This window comes from Leuciscus leuciscus (assembly GCF_965113295.1).
Source record: "Leuciscus leuciscus genome assembly, chromosome: 22".
Lineage (NCBI taxonomy): Eukaryota > Metazoa > Chordata > Actinopteri > Cypriniformes > Leuciscidae > Leuciscus > Leuciscus leuciscus.
In genome coordinates, this window is record NC_138746.1 from 15,608,245 (window position 1) to 15,630,906 (window position 22,662).

General features: G+C 36.7%; 1 protein-coding gene across 2 annotated transcripts; it reads right to left on the reverse strand.

The window, feature by feature from the left end:
- Window positions 1–1,102: 1,102 nt before the first annotated feature.
- ogfrl1 (opioid growth factor receptor-like 1) lies at window positions 1,103–22,452 on the reverse strand. 2 transcript variants are annotated; one of them, XM_082153855.1, is made up of 8 exons: window positions 19,651–22,452; window positions 17,923–18,009; window positions 17,637–17,715; window positions 15,046–15,078; window positions 14,465–14,543; window positions 8,711–8,777; window positions 8,074–8,219; window positions 1,103–6,115 (listed from the first exon to the last, which is right to left on the reverse strand). In XM_082153855.1, the coding sequence occupies exons 1-8, from the start codon at window positions 19,843–19,845 to the stop codon at window positions 5,617–5,619; spliced, it is 1,185 nt and encodes a 394-aa protein (XP_082009981.1). In that variant the 5' UTR covers window positions 19,846–22,452; the 3' UTR covers window positions 1,103–5,616. The 2 variants fall into 2 exon arrangements, with proteins under 2 accessions (XP_082009981.1, XP_082009982.1); XM_082153856.1 differs by lacking the exon at window positions 15,046–15,078 and having other exon boundaries at window positions 2,625–6,115; window positions 19,651–22,440.
- Window positions 22,453–22,662: the final 210 nt, after the last annotated feature.

Below are 22,662 nucleotides of genomic sequence, written 5' to 3' on the forward strand. Positions count from 1 at the left end.
TGAGCAATGAAATACAGTAAAAACAGTAATATTGTAAAATATTATTACAATCGAAAGGAACTATTTTCCTTGTAATTAAAATGTAATTTATTCCTGTGATGCAAAGCTGAATTTTAAGCATCATTACTCCAGTCTTCAGTGTCACATGATCCTTCAGAAATCATTCTAATATGCTGATTTGCTGCTCAAGAAACATTTCCAATTATTATCAATGATGAAAACAGTTGTGCTGCTAATATTTTTGTGGAAACCATCATACCATTTTCTGGATTCTTTGATGAATAGAAAGTTCAAAAGAACAGCATTTATTTTTTATCCAATCAAATTCTCTCTAGAATGTTCCCTCCCCATACCACCGAATAGCAAATAGCAAATCAAGGTTTGTAGAAAATCAAGGTTTGTGTGTCTGTCTGGGGTTGCACTAAATTAAATGAAAAGGTAACAAGCATTCTAAATTGTTCTGCGCTATACTGTCAATTGTCAATAGTAAATATCTAAAGAAATGTTTACTTTCTATTTTAAACAAAAAAATACAGTATACAGTAAATAATGCGTAGTATTCAGCAAGTAAGCTAGAATTCCAGGAAAAGGCACAATGACTGCTGGGATATCACAGTTGCTTGGGCAATGTGAACAGAAGGGCTCTGCATCATTCAATAGGCCTCATCTAAACACGCTGACTGATCCATTCATGCTTGTGTTGTATGTTCATGGCATGAAGCTTTAAAACTTCTAATTGAATGAGACTATACAGCACAGCAAGAGAGATACATGCACACACACACACACACACACACACACACATACACAAACTAGAGCAGTGAGTCATGGGAAGTATCCACTCTCCAACACACAACCCCTCCACCTCATTCTGTCACTCCTGATCAGTACGGCCACGCTGCCTTCCACTCAGCACATTTAACACAGAGAAACCACAGCAACCACAGTACTGGAGTAAAACAGTGTTTTACTAACTGCTAACTGATGCATATTGAGTCAGTAAACAAACAAAATTAAGACTGTGTCTGTTAAATTATACTTAAATACATTGCCTTTGCGTGTTTATTAAGATGTTGCGTTTTCGTATCCTATCTGAAAAAAATTATTTTGCTGCAATTAGATCCTTGACTCTCCTCTTCCCTGCCACTGCATAACAAATATTTCCAAAATTACAATTATTGTCCTCTCACAACACAAAAATTTGGTTAATTTCACTTGTGAGCCCTACAGGGCAGATGCAGAGCCCTACTGTATATATATTTTATTTGATTATGTAACCAGCAAATATGCATTAAATTGATCAAAAGTTACAGTAAATTATAATGATACAAAAGAGTTCTATTTTAAATAAATGCTGTTCTTTTGAACTTTTCATTCATCAAAGAATTCTGGAAAAAAAAAGTCACGGTTTCCACAAAAAAAAATTGAGCAGCACAAGTGTTGATATATTGATTCTAATAAGAAATGTTTCTTGAGCAGGAAATCAGCATATTAGAATGATTTCTGAAGGATCATGTGAGATTTGAATAACTGCTGAAAATTCAGCTTTGCCATCACAGGAATAAATTGCATAACAAAAAAAATTATATATATATATATTTTTTTTATATATATACAAAAAAATATATATATTGTAGTAATATTGCTGTTTTTACCGTATTTTTGATCAAATAAATGCAGCCTTGGTGAACAAAAAAAGAAAGAAAAATATTTATTTAAAAAATATTAAAAAAAATCTTACCGACAACAAACTTTAAATAGTTTTTTATATATGTCCGTAGTTGAAAAGATCACCCATATACCATAGCTGAATGATTACTATACACATACCACCATATTTATATGACACTCACAAGTCACAATATTTCACAATATTACCATGGTACTCTAAAAACATGGCATAATCATGGTACTTGTTTGTTTGCGATAGAACATGAGCATGTTCTACCAATTGGTAGTCAAAGAAAACCACAGGAGAAGATGTGCAGGAGCGCACCAGGAGAGGCGGGCCAGGTTTGTGTCTGACAACTCTTTGACTGAACACACTGACAGTTTGACAAGCAACAGCAAGGCTCAAGCTGATTACAGCAAATATGGTCTCCTTAAGCCCACACGGGACCAGGCTGCCTGAACAGACCATATGGTAGGCCTACCGCTCTTCTGTGATTTTATCACAGTTTTAACTGTGTTCCCTGACTTAAAAATCCTCTCAACCAAGCGGTATGGATTATGGAAGGGGACAGAGTGATATTCAACTTGTCCTCTGTCAAAGACACAACACACTGGGCTGCTTTATCTTAAGCTGAGAGATTGTTTTGAAATGACATATGTAAGCGATGACCTTCAGTTAGTTGGTTGCAATTGCAAAACAAACCCAAATAGGGGCCCAAAAGTTGTCTCGTATCACCCTGAGGTTCATTTTATGGCCAGCCAAGTATTTTACTCTGCTAATTACACTGCTCCTTAACAAATAAATAAATAAAAATATTTCAAATTATATTATTCTAGTTTTAAATATATATTATATACTATATATTTAATTATAAATGATTTTAACACATAATGCTGTGATTGACCAATCAGAAGTATTCCAAGGTGCTGAGTAATAAAAAAAGTTGATGAAATTAATGTGGTAAGTCTGTGGTTCGATTTATTTATTCAGCAATTTTTTATCACAAAGAACTGTTTTATATGTGCATTTATCTTCTTAAAGTGCATAGATATATATTTGAAAAGTCATAATAATAACATACTCATTTCTCCTCTGACAACTGGCTCCATAGTTTAATTCAGTTGAATTCAATTGAATTAAATGTACAGATGCATAATAGCAGTTGTGCCAAGTTTGCAAAACATCAAAATTCAGTTGCCACATTTACTCGCTCACACACTTACAATTCGTCAAAGATCTGCACTTTATTATACAGTAGGCCACAATATAAACGTCACATTTCCTTTGATAACAAATGATCACTTCCCAACAGTTAAAACACTTATAGTGCCTTACATTAGGCCAGTCAAACTGTTTCCAACAATTATGGCACAAGAAACACTAAAATGTGGATTCAACAGTCTTTTAGACCAAGATGGACAAAGAGAAGATGGCTATTTGTTTCCCAGTCACTAGCTATGTCTGAAACTGAAGTCTCGTTGCTTGACTTAAAGGCAATGTTTTTGTATAAAAGTAGCCTGTCTCCTAAAAAAACTGGTTTCAGACTGGCTTCCAAAGCATTATAACTTCACAACTAAAAATCAACAAATTCAAGTGAACTTAAGAGATAAGCAAGCAAATATTTAATACATATTTCTTCTTAGTAGAAGCTGAAAAATACATTTATGAACAAATTGACTTCTTTCAATCTCCCCATCAGATGTCTTTTTTCTTTTCACCAACTGCCATACCACAAGCATTTCTGCATTCAAAAAATGATCAGATGAAGGCATCTTTTAGACTCAAGCGTTATCTGTCCATTTGGAATGAGACTCTCACACATTCAGAGAGACGGGGTTTAATGAACCCCAGGGTACGAACTGGGTTAGATTGCAAACAGAAAAGTGTGCTCAATCCAAATATTGACTGAGGGAAAGAGGCTGCGAGAAAAACAAGAAGAGGACAGAGAGCCTTCATCGTTTAATGAAAAAGAAAGGAAGATGAACTTCAGCCACTATTACGGAAGAAAGGGGTCTTTCCTGAAAGCATCTGTGCTGTGGAGGTATGGCTAGACCTCTAGGTACACTCTGAAACAGCAGTGTGGAACAAACACACACATACAGTAACATGTACACTTGATCCATTAATATCAATGTAGGCTATTTGTATTCTATGTGGATAGTGACCATCAATAGCCCTGCCCCTGATTGTCCACACATAAACACTAATGATGAGAGAAAGGCAGCATACACTCTCACACAGAGGAGACGATATGTGATATGCTCCATCACTTTGATTAGTTTTAAGTTAGGCTATATGCACTAAATGAAAAAGCAATGTTTTTGCTGTATAATATTACACTACCATTATCTTTCAAACCGCCGTTGAGATAACTGTCATCATTTAATTTGTGGCTGTCATAAAAACCTGTTTTTGAGAAAATGACGTCTAAAGATTCCAAAGTTCCTGTCAGAATTAGTAAGTTCATTCTTATAATTTAGACAATAACAGGCTAAGTATAAAGTTTATTTATAATAGTGTGCAGTGCATATATAAACTATAATTTTACTTCTCCAGCTAGCTAATGCTATGGCCACTGAATGGCTTTCCTGAGGTAAATGTAACGTTACCATGTTCGCAAGCTGTTTTATTGACGTCTTTCCGCCGTTGAAACTCTTCTTCACCGATTACATGAGAAATGATACATTTTAGTAAGTTGTACTTTATTTTTAAATAGACCTTTGGAAGTCCATTTATGTTTATTTTGTGCTTTAACTAGTAGTAGGAATAGAAGATCGGTTAACGCGCGCGCTCTGTCACACCATGATCGAGAAAGGTCTGCAGAGCTGCAGTAATGGGCGTGCAGAAAAGGTGAATTGCTACAACAAAAAAATAACCCCAAACCCAGTGGCTCCCAACCTTTTTTACTCCAAGTCCCCCTTCCTCTCCGAATCAATACTACAAGTCTGATGCCCACCGATGCCCACCACCGATCCTCACATACTTATCCAAAATACACTTCTTCAGCGAGCATCCATTATAAAACTCTCACAGTACATTCATTTTGACAACTACGCAAATATATTTAAACTGTGTTCATGCAGACCTTTTGCAACGCCCATTACTCAAACCTGAGACCTGTCACACCACGCTCATTTAATGCCGTCAAAACGGAATTGATCTTTTCAAGTTTCATAAAAAATCTACATAATTTGATAGATGATACTTTGTTTAATCAAAAAACATAAAATTCAAGTTCGTTTTGCGTAGCCTATCGTTTTTCCACACACGGCACACTACTTCAGACTCAAAATGATAGAGCGCGACACATGCTGTAACAAACGGAAGAAGAGGCACTTTATATTGCAAGACGTTTTTGAGAAAACTGGATTAAAGTATCACACGTACCTATAAAAACATGGAAGATCAATTACCTGAAAATTCCTGCAAGTATATTCACACTGACTACACATTATTATGATCTGTTGCAAGGAGCTACGAGTATCCATAACTAGAAACTTCAGCAAGCTCTAAACACAGAAAAGACACGTCTGTCTGAGAGTCGGCCTTAAGATTCGAAAATAAAGCCTATTCTCAAAGCCTGTAGATTAAGATAATATTCTCTCACAGGGGAAGACTGAATACACAAAAAGTGCAATATTTCACACAATGTGCTCAGGTAGCACTTATATATATATATACTAACACTTGTACATGTGCTAAGAACTCTCCAGAGGGCTGCAAGTAAGAATTACAGCAGAGAAATTCATCCGCTAACACTTTGAAAAGTATTCAGAGTTAAGAAAAAACATTTCGTATTTCAAAAAGTCAAACAGTCAAGTTGTTCACAAAACAAGTCTCTAAAAGGCAATAGTATGGAATAATATTGCTGTGCCATTCCTTTGCCTAACTTGAAGCTCAGCTTAGGCTACTTGAGCATTCCCAGAATCCCTCTCTTTCTATTCTTACAGAGGAATGGTCTCAATATATTCTTCTAGATCTACCCTCCCCCTGCACTCCTGCAGAACAACCTTGGACCCTTTTGCTGTTTTCCACTCTCCATTCTTCCTCTTGTCCATGTCCTCCATCTCCCTCTCAAAATGATTTCTGCCCTCCCTAGGTGACCTGGCTTTGCCCGCACTCCTCTCCACTGCCTCGTTTTTTCCCACTCTTGTCCCTGTGGATCCAGAGGCCGGAATGCGTTTCTTCCTGGGTGGCCCCCAGATGAAGTTCTCGGGCGGGTGATAGTGGCGCTGGGCGAAGCGAAGCAGGGCACGTCTCTGAGCGTGGCGCCGCAGTGTGTAGACAAAGTATTCCAGTGCGCTGTGACGCATGTTGGGTAATGTGCCCTCCACCAGCGCCTCCTCCAAAAGCAAACGCACCAAGGGCAGCTTGAAGCTTTCAAAGCCCAGCTCACCAAGGCTTTTCAGAATGCGAGTGATACGCAAGTAGTTGTGCTGTGACCTGGAAAGACAAGAGGTCATAGAACAAAAAATACGTTTAACACACTGTTCAACATTTTCAATAAAGTAATGTTGGTTGTTGACAAAAGAAAACATTTTATGACATTTTATTTTTGGTCATTGGAGTTTGTCAGGAATAGTGGAGAAGGGTCCAAGCATATTAAGGGGTCGTTCACAGAGAATGAGACAATTTCTCTCACGTCTTGCTTCTTTTGCAGTGTTTTGCAAAAATGTTCTAAAAATGCGGACTTCAAGCTAAAAGAAGATATCATTTTTTTCCATTTCGCTGACCTGCGTCTCACGTTTTTAACCCGCAAAAACATTCTGTGTGAATGGTCCCTATTTCTGCAATAAAAATGACCATATTTACTAAAAACAAAAGCTTGTCTGTTGGAGGGTTTTCTTGGGTGCTTTTATAAAGTAACCATTATACAGGTGGTATATAAGGTGCCCAAGGCCATAGTCTATTTCTATCTAATTCTATCTATTTTTGCCTTTTCTGTTTTTCTTTTATGTACAGCACTTTGGCCAACCAAGGTTGATTTTGAATGTGCTTTATAAATAAAATTTGATTTGATTTGATAGTATATTGCACGCCTTGGCACACTTTAGTTGTATTAACAATATAACTTGCTCAATACAAAATAATAAAATATACCATATTAATACAAAAATATACCAAATATTTACTTATGTGACCTAGTTTTAAGTATTAAGAACCCTCCATTATATAAACTTTACAAATTAATTAATTAATTAATAGGACAGTACCAATTAACTTTGGGATACTGACATTTATTTGACATTACTTAAGTTGTTTTGGCTGATCTATGGCTACACTGTAAACTTTGGTTTCACTTTATTTTGATGGTCCCTTTAACACATTCTGTTGACTATAAGTAACATTGCACCTACTGAGCATGTCTACTAACTCTCATTAGAGTGTTAGTAGAGTATTAGTAGACTGGTAGCGTTAGGGTTAGAATCAGTTGACATGTACTTGCAAAGTTACTTATAGTTAGTAGATTGTCTGTTGGAGGACCATCACAATAAAGAGTAAGCAGATATTAAGCAGGGAGTCTACTAATACTCTAATAAAAGTTAGTTGACATGTAGTTTGTAAAGTACAGGCAGATTTTTAACTTGTTTGAAGTATAAACAAGATTAAAATAAGTTAAAACATCTGACAGTGCAGTATATCCAAAAACAATTACATTTAAATTACATTACTTGAAAACAGGCCTAAATATCTTATGCAGTGCTGCTTCTCAAGTAAATTGATCTGAAATGGATTGTTTAAAAAAAATAAAAACTCATTAAGGAGTCATTTTTGTCCAGTGTAAGATAATAAACTCAGCGTTCTCAAAATGATAGCTTTTGGTACGGGCCCATTCACACTGCAGACAAAGTTCATCAAGCGGTGCCTCTCTGTAATGTAATATGTGTCCTCTATGGCACAGTCCTGGGGCAATGACACACAGACAGATACGCACAGTCATCTATGTCTACCACTCAGCGCGCTGCACTGCGGATTTTCTTTCGCTCCCTCCTTATCATGCGTTCATCAAACTCATTTTCAACTCTCCTTTCCAAGTGTCTCTACATTTCTTTCCCTGCTCACATTCACCATCTCTCTAAATGTAAAAGTTTTTGTATCCTATTCAGTTCTTCTCTATTTATCCTCCTCTGTGCGCCTGACCCATTTCTCGGCCCCATGCATGAGATGGTCACATGACGGTACAGTCAGGGTCATGACCAAAATTGTGTTTCAGGGATTGGAGACTAAGGATGCTAACTCCCTGGACTGAAGCACGCTAAATATGGCAGGAGACAGGAGACTAAGATTAGGGAATGTAAAGAGAACTGGTGCAAGTGGAGTAGAACATACAGTAAATATCAGAGGTAAGGAATTATAGAGTAAAAAGGACTTAAAAACAGCAAACCGAAAAGACAACTCACTCATTCAGGTGCTGGAAGCGATCCTGCCAGTTTGGGGCCCGAGCCACATTCCCATTTTTATCCAGAAGTTTGATTCCAAAGAAATCCAACATGATCGTATATGCTAGGAGGAAGCGTCTCTTGGCTTCTCGAGTGCTTTGGAATTCCTGTTGACATCAAAAAGTCACTCTGTAAAAGGTGATCTGCACAATGACTGTAGCAGGTTATTTAAGGGCAAATACAAAAAGAGGCAGGATGACACTAAACCACAACGTGCCACTGCCTGAAACCTATTTTTAGATGTTCTGACACCTTTGACTAGATGATAACACACTATTAAAAATAAAGGTTCCAATTAGAACCAAAGGATTATATATATATATATAAAAAACATTTTATTCTCTAGTTGTTTATTCTATGTACCAGAACTTTAAAGTACTTACAATTTAATATCTTAAACTATATCTAAAATAACTTTTTTTAAGGTCTTGAGTTGGCAATATGGTTCTCTGGTTTGAACAGCAACAACAACAAAAAAATGATTACAAAGAAGAAAGTTCTTTGAAACGAAGAACCACTGAAGAACCTTTATTTTTAAGAGTGTACAGTATATGTCTTGACTGATCTCGAAAGGAGTTGTTTGACTTTAGAAACATACCTTTATCTCATCCTGAGTGAGTTCTTGAGCATAAAAATTCAGGCCCTGTTCTCTGAGTGGGAAGAGCCTGTAACAGCAGTCAAGAAACAGGTTAGGATCTACCTCAGAATTAATCATTATTTCACGAGTTCCTTTGCCCATATAATCTTTAAGCTAATAAGGTTAAGCGTATTTGGCTTGCTGTCCGCAGTGGAGGGGCTCGGGGAAGCAGCTTCAACTCGAGCTTAGATACAGCCCCCAGTGGGACTACTAATGCTTGGATGATGAGTATGGTAGCAAGATGCCTAAATTATATTGGTGGAGTTGGGGAGGTGGAGGGATGCAAAAACAGCTGATGCCAGAGCAAGGTGCGGCTGCTTATATGGTCCAGCAGTTACAGTAATTGAAAGATTAGATGGGTTCACTCCTCTCGAAATTACGTTGTGAACTTCACTTATCAATTACAGAAACAACTGACAACATTGGACAATAAACATCTGTAAACATTTTTGGTTTTATAGGAAACATTTTGATTAATTTCGAGTAAGTAAAAGAAATATATTAAATATATACTGTATGCATTTATCCATAGAGACTTACATTTCATTGAAGGTGTACATTTTACCCTGGGAATTGAACCCATGACCTTGACGTTGCTAGTGCTATGCTCTACTGTTTGAACTACAGGAATATAGTCATTTGCTCGAATTTCATTGTATTAGCCTACATCATATATTAGCTGTATATCAACCATACAAAGTTCCCTAGATATCAGTATTGGCACCGACCATTGACAAACTCATATCAAGGAAAAAGAAAGAGAAAAAGAAAAAGGACACACACACACACACACACACACACACACACACAAACACACAAATTCAATAAAGGGTAAATTTGTCTCAGTCAGCAGATTGATCCTACATCTTGCTGGCCACTAGCGAAGGACAACCCGCAAACCTCGGCACATCTTTCTTTTCCCTTCTTCTCTTCATCTACAACATTCCCTTGTTTCTTTTCTCTCTCTAAAGCAATGAAGTCCTGGCCGGATGCTTGCTATGGCAGGTAAGCTTTCGCTTAGCGTTGCCAAATTTTGCTAGAGAAAAAGTGACCTGGCCTGAAAAAACAAGCCCAAAATAAGCGACCCCTGATTTTGGTTGGTGGGGCATACGCACATAATAATAATAATATGTTACATTTATATAGCGCTTTTCTGGGTACATAGAAGGGGTGAATCTCCTCAACCATCACCAGTGTGCAGCATCCACCAGGATGATGCGACGGCAGCCATATTGCACCAGAACGCCCAACACACACCAGCTTACAGATGTACAGAGGCCAATGGGAAAATTTGGCCAGGATGCTTGGGTTAAACCCCTACTCTTTTTTCAGAAGGAAATCCTGGGATTTGTAATGACCACAGAGAGTCAGGACCTCGGTTAAACGTCTCATCCGAAGGACGGATGACACATCACGCAGTCTGCACAGGGAACCATTTTTAAGGGATTTAGTTCATGTTTTCTATTATGTTCTGTCAAAAAGATAGATCGTTTTTATTCTTTAACCCTCTGTTGCACTTCACGTGTCGGTCAAAAATGACCAAAATTCTTTTTTCTCAATGAAATTAATGTAGGCCTAATATATTTTAGTTCGATAATGTTTTTTTATTTCATATTTTGTATTTTTAGGGGATTTTATGATACTAAATTATATTTACACTGTATTTAAAATCCATTTATTCACTTTTTGAGCATAGACCTGAAAATTCAATTTCAAAACTTAAACTGTTGTAAATCTTGAATGCTGTAGAGCACAGACTTAAGTTTGATCTCTTTTCAAAGACGACACTTGGCAGAGTAAAAAAAAAAAAGTAACAGAATTTTACGTTTATTGTTATTAAAAATGCACAAAAATACTTTTTAATTTTTTTATATGAAATACATATTTTCAAAAACACATTTTACTCTAAAACTGCAAGAAAATCAAAGCCATAAATCTAAACAAATTGTGTTCAAAATTTGAGATTGATATCTAAAAAAAATTCGCTTTCAAATTCAGTACGATTTTGTTTGGCAGCAGTACCAAAAGTTTTCACTAGATGAAATTTGTCTCCCATTCATTTCCAATGCGGTCATTTTTGACCGCAAGGAGCACAAGTCTGACAATTTTTTCAGGACTATTTAACCTTCCCAAATGATGTTTACCAAGTTTTGTACCATTCCGATCAAGTAAAAAATTCTTAAAAAACAAAACGTAAAAGTTTTTTCGGTCAAAAATGTCAGAAGATCATTTTCTAGCCCCATCCAGAAAAGTCCTAAATGAAGTCCCTTCCCTGGAAAATGGTGATTTTATTGTCCTCAAAACTCATAAAACACATAAACAATCCAACTTATTTTCCTTGTCTATCTGATAAGATATTATTTACAAAAAAAGTGCCTACCCACGATTACCCAAATCTATAAGCGACTTCTTAAAAAAACAAGGCCAAATATGCATATAATAAGTGGAATTGGCAACTCTGCTTTCACTGTCATCTCATCTTTATTTACTTAAGGCAAAATGCTAGCAACCTGTCTGCTTACAATCACTCACCGTTTACGTGTTTTTACATTCGCTAATTGATATTATGCAAATAGCCCTGCAAGCATACAGAGTGTGAAAAGATTAGTAGGGGAGAATGAGAGAAGCTAATCACTTTTTCCTCGGCAGGAGGGAGTGCCGAGGTACGATTGGCAGCATATGCGCGAAGCCTGATTTTAGAACCGTGTTGTTATTTCACGCGGGCTCGGGGCATCATGTCCTCCCCCTCTTCCTCACCCTCACAGCACAGACAAGAACAAACAGGAGCTTCAGCTATGAGAGTGTGTGAGAAGTAACGACACCCAGCTGAGAGCTTTACAAGAGCACATGACGTACTGTAGAACCACTGTTCAACCTTCATACGGCCTTCAAAGTTAGCTGAAAATCACCTTGTGAGCAGATTCTAATTCATTACTGTTTACATGTTTCTTCATTAGTGTCATAGGTATTGTATAATATTTATTTATAAGAATATATAGGAATTAGAGGATGAAATAGGATGACTAAGGCATTAAACAAAAAAGCAAATGACATGACGTCAATTTAAAGCAGCACTCAGTAGCTTCGGGACTTCTTCGCTGTATTCTCGCTTTTTGCTCGCAGGTTTCTCTCTAGAGCTCCCCCCACAGCTTCGGAATAGATATTTGACAACACTGTTGTAAAAACTCGTTGGTGATTCTCAGACACCAGAGGCTATAGATCAACGAAATCAAAGCAGACAGGACATTCTTTAAAACGTCTTCTTCATTTGGGTTCGGACAGCGTGAGGGAGCGCAATAATGACAGCATTTTAGCAGATTTCTTTTGGCCGTAAAGCAATTGTTTACATCGCGAGACCTGATATCACGCGAGACTTCCTGACGCGGCGGCCGGCGGCCCGCCGGCTCAAAGTTGCAAGTGCGTATTTTCAGCTCACGGGCACCAGGGGGGTGCGAAACGACCACCATTCAACCCGAAATAAGTAATATAACCATTCCAATGACTCCGATGCTGTTCAGTTAAGGTAAAAAAAGTTACTTAGTTCACCTTTAAAGGCTAATTTTAGCAGTTTTTTTACTGATTAGAATAAGGTCTGTGATTAAAGCTGCAGTCCATAGTTTTTCCTCTTTGTTCGAAATCTGCAATTGCAGTTATTCGCGGAATTATCAACTTTTCATGGGTTGTGCCTCGGCATGAATCCAATGTTTTGAGGAGAATGTCCGGCTGTCAGTCACCGCACCGGTGTGGATACTGTCCGATTCCACTTTTTGGAAGTATGACCAACATAAGAATTTTCACCGGAAAATGTCATCTGAACAAGCAAGTAGCATCCACTTTTGTTCTGACCAACTAAGGGAAAAAAAGCATTGCAGTAAATCACGCTGATAAATCTAACGATCGCTTATCATATCACGTCAAACCGTGCAAATTATACTTTGTTCTCAAATTGTTAATGATAACAACATCAGCATTGCGTGACTACATTTAATGCCCTTCCAATATTTATCCTTGTTTTCGCATGGGCCGGTTGCAGTCTCTTTTTTTCTGTAGCCACTGTTGTCACTGATGATTGTCGTTTCAACCTTTCTGGATCCGCCATCAAATTAATAAGTTTAATTATATCAAGTGCTGTGAGAAAAGGCAACAAATCTCCACCTCCAACATCCTCACACGCAACATAGCCTACTAGCCGAGACACCTTCAAATGTGGACAGATGTGACGTAATGACGCAAAGACATGCTCGAATTTCCCGCGGAAATCCACCAGCGCCACTGGGATTAAAAACATTATTACAAGTTTACCGTTTTGAATCCAGCTAAGGCACGCAGATAGTTTGGAAGATAGTTTGGCTGGTTATGTACTTGCTCAAAAATGTATTTTGAATAATTTTTTAAAAGTTTAAAAAAAGTTAAAGTTATAGTTAATAATTTAAAAAAGTTATGGACTGCAGCTTTAACTTTATTGAGATACATAAATCCATTACACACATTTATACCTCAAGTGTGAATACTGAACCTGCTGTGTGCTTTGAAAATGTTGCTAATATCAGCAGTTGATCAAGAACATGCTTGTGGTAACTAATCATTATTATATCATTATATCATTAAATCATTACTTAGCAAAAAAATACATTTTTAAGCCCATATTGATTAAAAAAATTATATTAGTCATGTTGAAAAGTCTCTTGCAAACTGAACAGCTTTCTTTAAAGATCTGATAAGGCCAAAAGAAAGCAATTTGTATTGTTTGGCCAACAGAAGCATAAGGCGAATGCAGGCACGTATTGTCCTTCAACAATTCACACATAAGACCTTATCTTATGCACAAACTGCAGATTGAATAAGATTAATTTCCTCTTTTTCCTCAATTATATAATCATCATCGAAATCCAAAAGAGATGTTGGGTATTTCTCTGATACCAACAGCTTTAAAAGACAAATATGAAATATGCATTTTCATGTCTCAATATATCCAAAGCTATGATGCACCCAAGCAGCTGGATGCTGTTTCACTAAAGTGCTTGCAAGATGTTAAATTAATCATGCTTGATTTAATCTCAAATTCTTAGAAAAGCTTACATACATTATTTCCTATAATGTGGGTTGCACTTTTCTTCTGCCATTAAGATTAAACCTTTATCGTTTGCCTCTTCAATGTTAGGAAAATGGACCATTTAATCAAAAAATGCCCTCAAGTCATAGACATTCCCCAAAGCTTCTTCAGTTACTAAAGAGATGATGTCAGCCAAAGCGGTCCATGAATATTTAAGCAACGTTAAACATTAAAGAAACTTTTTATCCAATGTAGTCCTAAGGCCATCCTTTGTCGCCAAAGAGGATGTTACTGACCCCTTGACCTGCAGATACCACAATTGTGCTGATTTTGTCTTTATCACTGCCTTTGTCTACTTTCATGCTTTCGTTTGCTTTTGCCTTGATCTACAGGATTTGCATCTAAAGAAGATGAAGTTGAAAAACATATCTAATCCCCTCTCCAAAAATCCCTCATGCATATTAGCATTTAACTTTCTCTGTTCTTTCAACAAGCAATAATACTAATTTAATAATAAGTGTCTGGCCAATAACAATTTGTGAAGTCTAATAATAAGTCATTAAGCCTTATTAAGCAATTACTGACTATGCACTTTATTGCTCGTCAAGCAATATTGATGATTGAATATTGAATATTGATTGAATATTGATGAAATGTCTTACCACTGAATGTATGTATGATTGTGCTCTAGTTTTTCGTAGTCTCCCCTCCATTTAGTGAGGATTTCTTCAATATAAATACCTGGGGGGATAAACAGAAAAATAATAAATCATCACAACGGGCCAAGCTCAGAATTAGTCTCTTAAATCTTAAAAGAGACTGTTCACCCAAAAATTACAATTCTGTCAAGATTTTTTCTAATGCCTATGACTTTATTTCTTCAATTGAAAATCAAAGGTCAAACTGTGAATAATGTCCTGGTAATTCTTTTTCATGCAGACAGTCTCAAAAAGAATGCAAAAGCGCCATAAAATATATTTTCTGTAGTATAAGAGTTTTTACAATGAGCATACCAAAATTTAAGTCGTTATTGATTTGTCTTCTCTTCCAACAAGCTCTTAACTTGAGAATTACTGGAACCATGATCATTTAAGTTGTACAAATAAGTGAAATTTGTGATAAAATCATTCAGATCTATTTCATGACCGTTGTGAAAAATGATTAATTCTCATGTCAGACATCACTTATTCTCTAATGAACACATTAACATGCTAATGAGAAAATTCTGTCATAATTTACTCACCATTTGTTCCAAACCTGCTTGACTTTCTTTCTTCTGTGGAACACAAAAGAAGGTATTTTGAAGAATGTTGGTGACCATTTTATGGAGAAAAAAACCTTTTGACATATCAACATATCTTCTTTTAATGTTCCACAGAAATAAAGGAAGTCAAAGCATATATCAGCTTTGATTTTTATGACATGAGGGTGAGAAAATTATGACAGAATTTTCCTTTTTGGGTGAACTATCACTTTAAGAAGACACACAGGACTGTGTGTTGTTTCAGAGTGTAAATAGAGGTGTAGGTCATCTGTGACATGGAAACACTGAAATCTCTGGGGGACACAGAGAACGGCATGTTGTGTGTGTGTGCGTGTGTGTCCTACACAAACAGCAGTGAAGCAGTTGCTGCCATTAAATGCTTGCACAACAGATTCAGTTAATTCTCAAACATGCCCACAATAACCAATAAATGGCTCCTCTGAGATGTCTTCACTGTCTGCCTGCCTAAAGTGGCCCGCAGGGAAAACATTCAGCTAATGAAGCACTCCAGAACCCATGTTCTTCCTTCACACCAGCTGGCATGTGTATTCAGTTGTAAAAACTGCTTTATGTTTGTCTAGGTAAAAATGTTCTTGCAGTATGTATGTTCATGTATTTGTGTACTGTAATATTCTTGTGTTGCCAGGTAAAATATTGTAGGTGGGACTGACAACACTTTTTGCCTTTAGCAAAATCTCTTTTTAGACCGACACATTTAATCCACAGCAATTTTCAGAACATGTCCAGTGCAACATGGAGGCTAATGCAATAGTTCAACCAAAATGTTTAATTCAGTCACTATTTACTCACCCAGACCTCATGTTGTTCAAAACCATGGATCCAGAAAACAGAAGGATACACTTTTCTCTAAATAATGCCAGGTCATATTGATCAGGGCTAAGAAGATCCAATACAGCAGTATTAAAGTATAAAATGTTTTATTATTTTTTTCAATTTAAACTGTTTTCATTAATCAGCCAATCCAGCAAGATCTGTCTTTGAGCTGAACAAATGATTCAGAATGGTTTTGTGAATCACATAAACCAATTAATTGATAAGGAATTACTCAAAATAATGATTCAATCTCATAACAGACATCTGTAGGTACTGTAAAAAGTGGATTATGTACATTCTTAAATTTCTTTTTAAAACTTTCATTAGTATTACACAGAAAAAAATAGCAGCACACAAATTTGGAACAAATAAATAATGACTTATGAGTCATTGAATTAGTTCTGGCTGAACTATTCCTTGAAGTGTTATAATAATCATGGGTAAACTCTCTGGATCAAGGATCGTTTGTGTGAACCATGGTTTGAATCTTGCTGAATTACCAGCCTAGATCATTATTTCCACCAATGCTTCTTTTCCTGAAGTGGCTGCTTGTTATTACTGTGAACAAAATTTCCCCAAGTAACAATTAAGGTCTCACAGTCTAATTATGAGAATCAAGGGACTTCCAGAGAGGAAGTTCCTTTAATATAATGGTGATTTAAAAACAATAAAGCAAATTTGTTTGGCAAACATTTTGAACACCATACAATGCTGTCATGGAAAGGATAGCAATAATATTAGTTCATTATTAAAGAATACTGGAAACAGACTTGCTCTTGTGAAAAGAAAATCCCTCCACTATGGTATAATGCAGTGCACATTTAGAGCATATCACTCCTGACACATTCAGTGGATGAAGTTAAATGCACACATATGAAGGAATTGTAAGAGACATACCAGTATATTGCCAAAAGTATTGGGACACCCCTTCAAATCATTGAATTCAGGTGTTCCAATAACTTATATGGCCACAGTTGTATAAAATCAAGCACCTAGACACGCAGACTGCTTCTACAAGCATTTGTGAAAGAGGGGGCCGCTCTCAGGAGCTCAGTGAATTCAAGTGTGGTACCGTGATAGGTTGCCACCTGTGCAATAAGTCCAATCGTGAAATTTCCTCACTACTAAATATTCCACGGTCAACTGTTAGTGGTATTATAACAAAGTGGAAGCAATTGGGAACAACAGCAACTCAGCCACGAAGTGGTAGGCCACGTAAAAATCACAGAGCGGGGTCAGCGCATGCTGAGGCAGAAGTCGCCAACTTTCTGTCAATAGCTACAGACCTCCAGACCTCCAAACTTCGTGTAGCCTTCAGATTAGCTCAAGAACAGTGCGTAAAGAGCATCATGGAATGGGTTTCTATGGCCGAACCGCTGCATCCAAGCCTTACATCGCCAAGTGCAATGCAAGGCGTCCAACATCAGTGCCTGACCTCACAAATGCGCTTCTAGAAGAATGGTCAAAAATTCCCATAAACACACTCCTAAACCCTGTGGAAAGCCTTCCCAGAAGAGTTGAAGCTGTTTTAGCTGCAAAGGGTGGGCCAACTCAATATTAAACCCTACAGATTAAGAATGGAATATCATTAAAGTTCATGTGCATTGTGCATGTAAAGGCAGACGTCCCAAAACTTTTGGCAATATAGTGTAAGTGATGGCCTGCTTTTCAGTCCAGATCCCACTGTACAGTCCTATGCTTCTTTCATTAAAACATATAAGCAAACACACACTCACCGTCTGGCACCAGTGGGATCTTATTCAGATAGAATCTCAGATTGCGATATTCATTCGGCTGACGAGGCTCCTTGTAGTTCTGAGCAACAAAATCCCAGAATAAAAACAGGACAAAAAGATACAGAGAGAGTGAGAGAGCAAAAAAACAAAAACAATTGTACATCTAGTCTCAACTATTTTTTCTTCTGACCATACGGCAATATTTACTGGAAACGTTCATATTCAAAGATGATCAGCCTCCGAGCTCTGCATGAGAAATCTAAAGAGAGTAGATGTAATTCTTTACCGGATAACTGTGGCGATACTTGTACAAGTCCTTTGCGGCATAAAAGCTCCTCTTCATCCTAGTGGAAGACTCCATTATGTCACCAAACTGTGTGAGAGGAAGAGAGCGAGAGGAATGGAATGGTTACATAGGCAGTGAAAGAGAGTATGAATGACTTCACTCATCAGCATCTGAGCTACATTGTCACTGCTCTTCCCCACTGGGATGCAAATGCTTCTAGACGGGAGAGAGGAGCTCCATTTTGTAGACTACTGTATGTACTTTTTTCTAACTAATTCATGACCATTTTTAGCTCTCAGCCTCTTGTAATGTTCAAACACTGAACATCTTTACGGTTGAGTGAAAGCACAGCACAGAAGGCTTGCACTCTACACACAACATGAAGCTGTTTGCTTGTTGGGACCAATGACATACTGAAATGCCTGTGAAGCTTATTAATTAATAACATTATATTCACTTACATAAATGCTTTAAATAATGGTCTTTGATGCAGGGTTTTAAAAAAAAAACTATTACGGTGTGTGTGATAAGCTGTTATCAAAATCTTAGTTTCAAATGAATAAAAATCCAATTTCCTTCTTCTGCTGACAGGAAATTCAAGAGAGCAAATTTACCTTGAGGAAATAGGTCACATTGAACAGGTCACAGTCTCAGTGGCCTTAAAATCCAGAAATCTTGAGAGAACATGAGCCATTTTAAAACAAATGACTTCTAACAAGGGCAAAGATTTTACCCACCCTCCCACTTTTAACCATTCTAAGAAAAGTTAACTCTGTGACACAACTTCTTCCCTGTTTCTGGTTAATTTCAATCATTTTGCCATTTTATATTATCTCATGTATAATAATACATCTGCATTATTTTTCTATTTTCTTCTACTACTACTACTACACTATTGTGACCTACTGTGTATACAAGTGAAACGAGCTTTGTGGGTGCAAAAGGGAGGGGAAGTTATTTTGAGTAAAGATATGATCAAGGCACATGAATTTAAAAAACTATTCAATTAATGTTGTGCACAGAAAAATCATAACAAATACTGCAATATTGCATAAAATAAGAATTATGCATTTTGATTTCATGGTGACCAAGTTTTTTTAGGAGAAAATTACAAGGGGTCGCACAGTACCCCATGATAGAGGAAAGTATGTATGAGGAACTAAATCTGAAAAATGTTTTGGTCAAATGTGATTAAAACATTTGACAAAATTAAATAGGCATAAATATAGAGACCAAAATGCTGAAAGGCCAAAAGTAAAAGGTCATAACTGGTTCTTCAAATATAGGTCAAATTTGTGGGACAATTTTAAATTGTTATTATTAAAATATAATGTTCTTTAATTTTGTTAATATTAGCATAATTACCAATGTTACAACGTCCGATTACTAAAATTAAGTGGTAGCATGTGTCCTACCGGGACAATAATGACACGACATAGATAGAGTCCATCACAACTCAACTACTTTGGATATACATCTGTTCGGAATTTAGCCAATATTTTACTCAAAATGTACAATTTTAAGAGTAGCGTTGTGTTATTTACGGCAGCACATGTCTACATTTAGAATAATTATATGTTAATGGTAATAGGTTGACAAACCAATTATTAGGCTAGGCTACTCCACAGTGTCATACGCTTGCAATTCCTACAGATGCGACTGATGACCGTTTTCCGTGGTTATCCTATTTCTTTTGTTATCTTTTAGTGCTCGTGAATGATGAGGCACCTGCGGTGGTCCGTGATCCAGCTGTGCGGCTCCTCTGACGGCATCCGCCGGGCTCACAGACTCGGAGATGCCGCTGTCCTCCTCCTCTCCTCCCGGCTGATGCTCGTCGCTCTCCGAGTCCGTTTCCCACGTCGAGTCGCATTCCTCCACTGTGCTCGGCTCCTTATATCTCCAGCTGCCCGTCAGATTGCCCATTTAAACACTGTCCTCCGTGCCTACATAGTTAAAAGTCCTCTTTCGGCACAGGATCGAGCTTTAATATGATGTGAAGCTGCCGTTCTGGTCGCTTTTATGTGACTAATGGGGGGATTTCCAGCGCTCTGATGAGAACACACCCCCTTCTGCCCAGAGATCAGCACGAGATGATGATGAGGAAGAAGATGATGTGCTCGCAGTTAGGGGTTTAAGTTGTAACAATACATCAATATGGATCGATACATCGACCAAAAGATTAACGATTTACGATGTATCGTTGCAACGTGTAAAAAATCGATACATAGGGTAAGTCGGTGTAAGATGCCCCCCTTAAATTTGTTTTCCCCTGACCATAGATGACACAACATCTCATATGTTTTAATCAATGGCAACGCTATTTTTTAATTTTGTCATTTCGTCTGAATATCACCTTTTTTGAGATTTAGTTAATCTAATTTTGTGTAGGCCCTATTTGGAAAATTGTGATCTATGACATTGCATTATGTTGAATATCAAAGTTTTTTTGTGTCTATTTGTTAATGAGGGATTTTTGGACACATTAATGTTTTTGGATTTGGATGAAAAGTTATAGTTTTTATTTTGAAGTTATAAAATAACTTATTTTATATTTATAGTTGTTATCTTTTTAAGTGCATTATAATGCTATGCTTGTGCAGCATTAATCCTGTATAATAACTTTTTGTGGTTTACTGTACACTCAAATCTTGGGTCCTGTAAAACATTTTACGTTTTTATTTTATTTTTTATATATATATATATGTCTCTTTTGCTCACTAAGGCTGCATTTATTTGATTAAAGCCATCCCTTCATGTATAGAGGTCACTACAGTGGACAGCTATTCAAAAAGTATTTTCTTGCATTTGCATGGGTTTTTATGGCATTGTTGCACATCAACTACTACATTGGACCCTGGTGCATCATCCTATACATTGCCATCAAGTAGCAAGCCGTTGTGTGTCTATTTTCCCCCCTCCAAACCAAGATGGCCAATGGCCAGTCAGAAATGCCAGTTGCTCCGGAAAATCCACCAATTCCTTCTATCCTATGAGACTCTATAGGTAAAAGTAATCTAATGAATCATATCACAGTTAAATTATTGTTTGCTAAAGTATTGATTTTAGATTGGGAGAAAATTCTGATTAATCATCTAGTGGACCTCATGCATCAATGGCTATATTTCAGCTACAATTCATACTATTACTGTGACTGTTGTTTTTGAAATATACTTTTTTTTTTACTGTAAATAAATATATTTGTGTTATTTGAATGTAATTTTCATTAACATCAAAAAAGTAATGTGATTACATAATGTATGCGACTTGTAATGCATTACTTTACACATTACATCAAAAAGTAATCTGATTACATAATGCACATTACTTGTAATGCATTACTTTACTCGTAACATCAAAAAGTAATCTGATTACGTAATGCATGTTACTAATGCGTTACTCGTAACTTCAAAAAGTAATCTGATTACGTAATGCACATTACTTGTAATGAATAATTTGTTAGATCAAAAAGTAATCTGATTATGTAATGCATGTTACTTAATACATTACTTTACTCGTAACACTCATTTCAGATTTCAGATTGAAAACACCTAGGTTTTCTCAGAGGAGAACTATGTTAGAAATTTGTTCATCTTGAACATAATCAGAATTATCAGCTAATAAGGGTAAATTGGCATACTCTGGTACACTGGAGGGAGCATCTGAGTTGGGTTTCCACAGTTGTACCTTGACAGGCTGTAGAGATCTCTGATGGAATCACGTCTTCTCATGTTGATATCATGTTCTGATATCAAAGATACGCGAAGGTTAACTTGTATGAAGTTCAATTGCCTTTGCAATATTTCACATTTACATTTTTTGTATATTTTATAGTTTTCACATGATTTTATATAATTGGATTGATTGGTTTGTTAAATACACACAATATTGCTGTGTTATTACTGTATTGTTTAATACAGTATCTCTTCAGTTTAAACCATAAACGCATGCTGAAAATCTCTTTGAAAAATATGTGTAAAATAAAATAACATTTCATGAATGTTTTTCATGAATTTGAAAATTGAAATTTTTCCATTTCAAAATTGTCATGCCCTAAGAGCAATAAAAACTCATAAGAAAAAAATTCTGACTGAGGTTATCATAATTCATGCATGAAAGGGATGAAAACAGTAATATTGTTACATCCACCCGCTGGAGTGCTCTTGATCTCCTCTTCACTGATTTGGGGATTTTTTTATTGCTAACTTCATTTCCCAGAGTCCTTTGCCTGTGCTCTTGAGTGTTGTGATAACATTCAGCTGTGTCTTATCTTGTTAATGTTTCCCTATATAAGCCCTTGTGTTTCCTGTGTTCTTTGTCTGGTCTTTTCCTTTGTAGGATGTTGTTGCTGACTCTCAGTTCTGCTCCATGGTTATCTGGATTTTCTTGTATTTGGGTGATTTGTTTATTTGGTATTATTCTATCAAATTTTCTCTGCACTTGGATCCTGCATTCTCTTGTCCCTGAGAGCTTGACGTAACAAATAGTTACTGTTAAAATGTTGTGTATCCCTGTGATGACAAATCTGAAGTTCTCTTACGAGAGGTCTCTCGTACTGCGTAAGATATCTTACGCTAGGGGAAAATCCTTTTTCCGCGAGATATTGAAGCCAAAAATTATCCTTAATTTTGTAATAATGCAAAACGCGTTGCAGCAGCAATGCAGACATAGGCGAGACAGCTCGCGCGCCTATTGGCTGCTCTGCGGCAACTGCAGCAGCCTATCGAGCGAGGCCTGGCATGA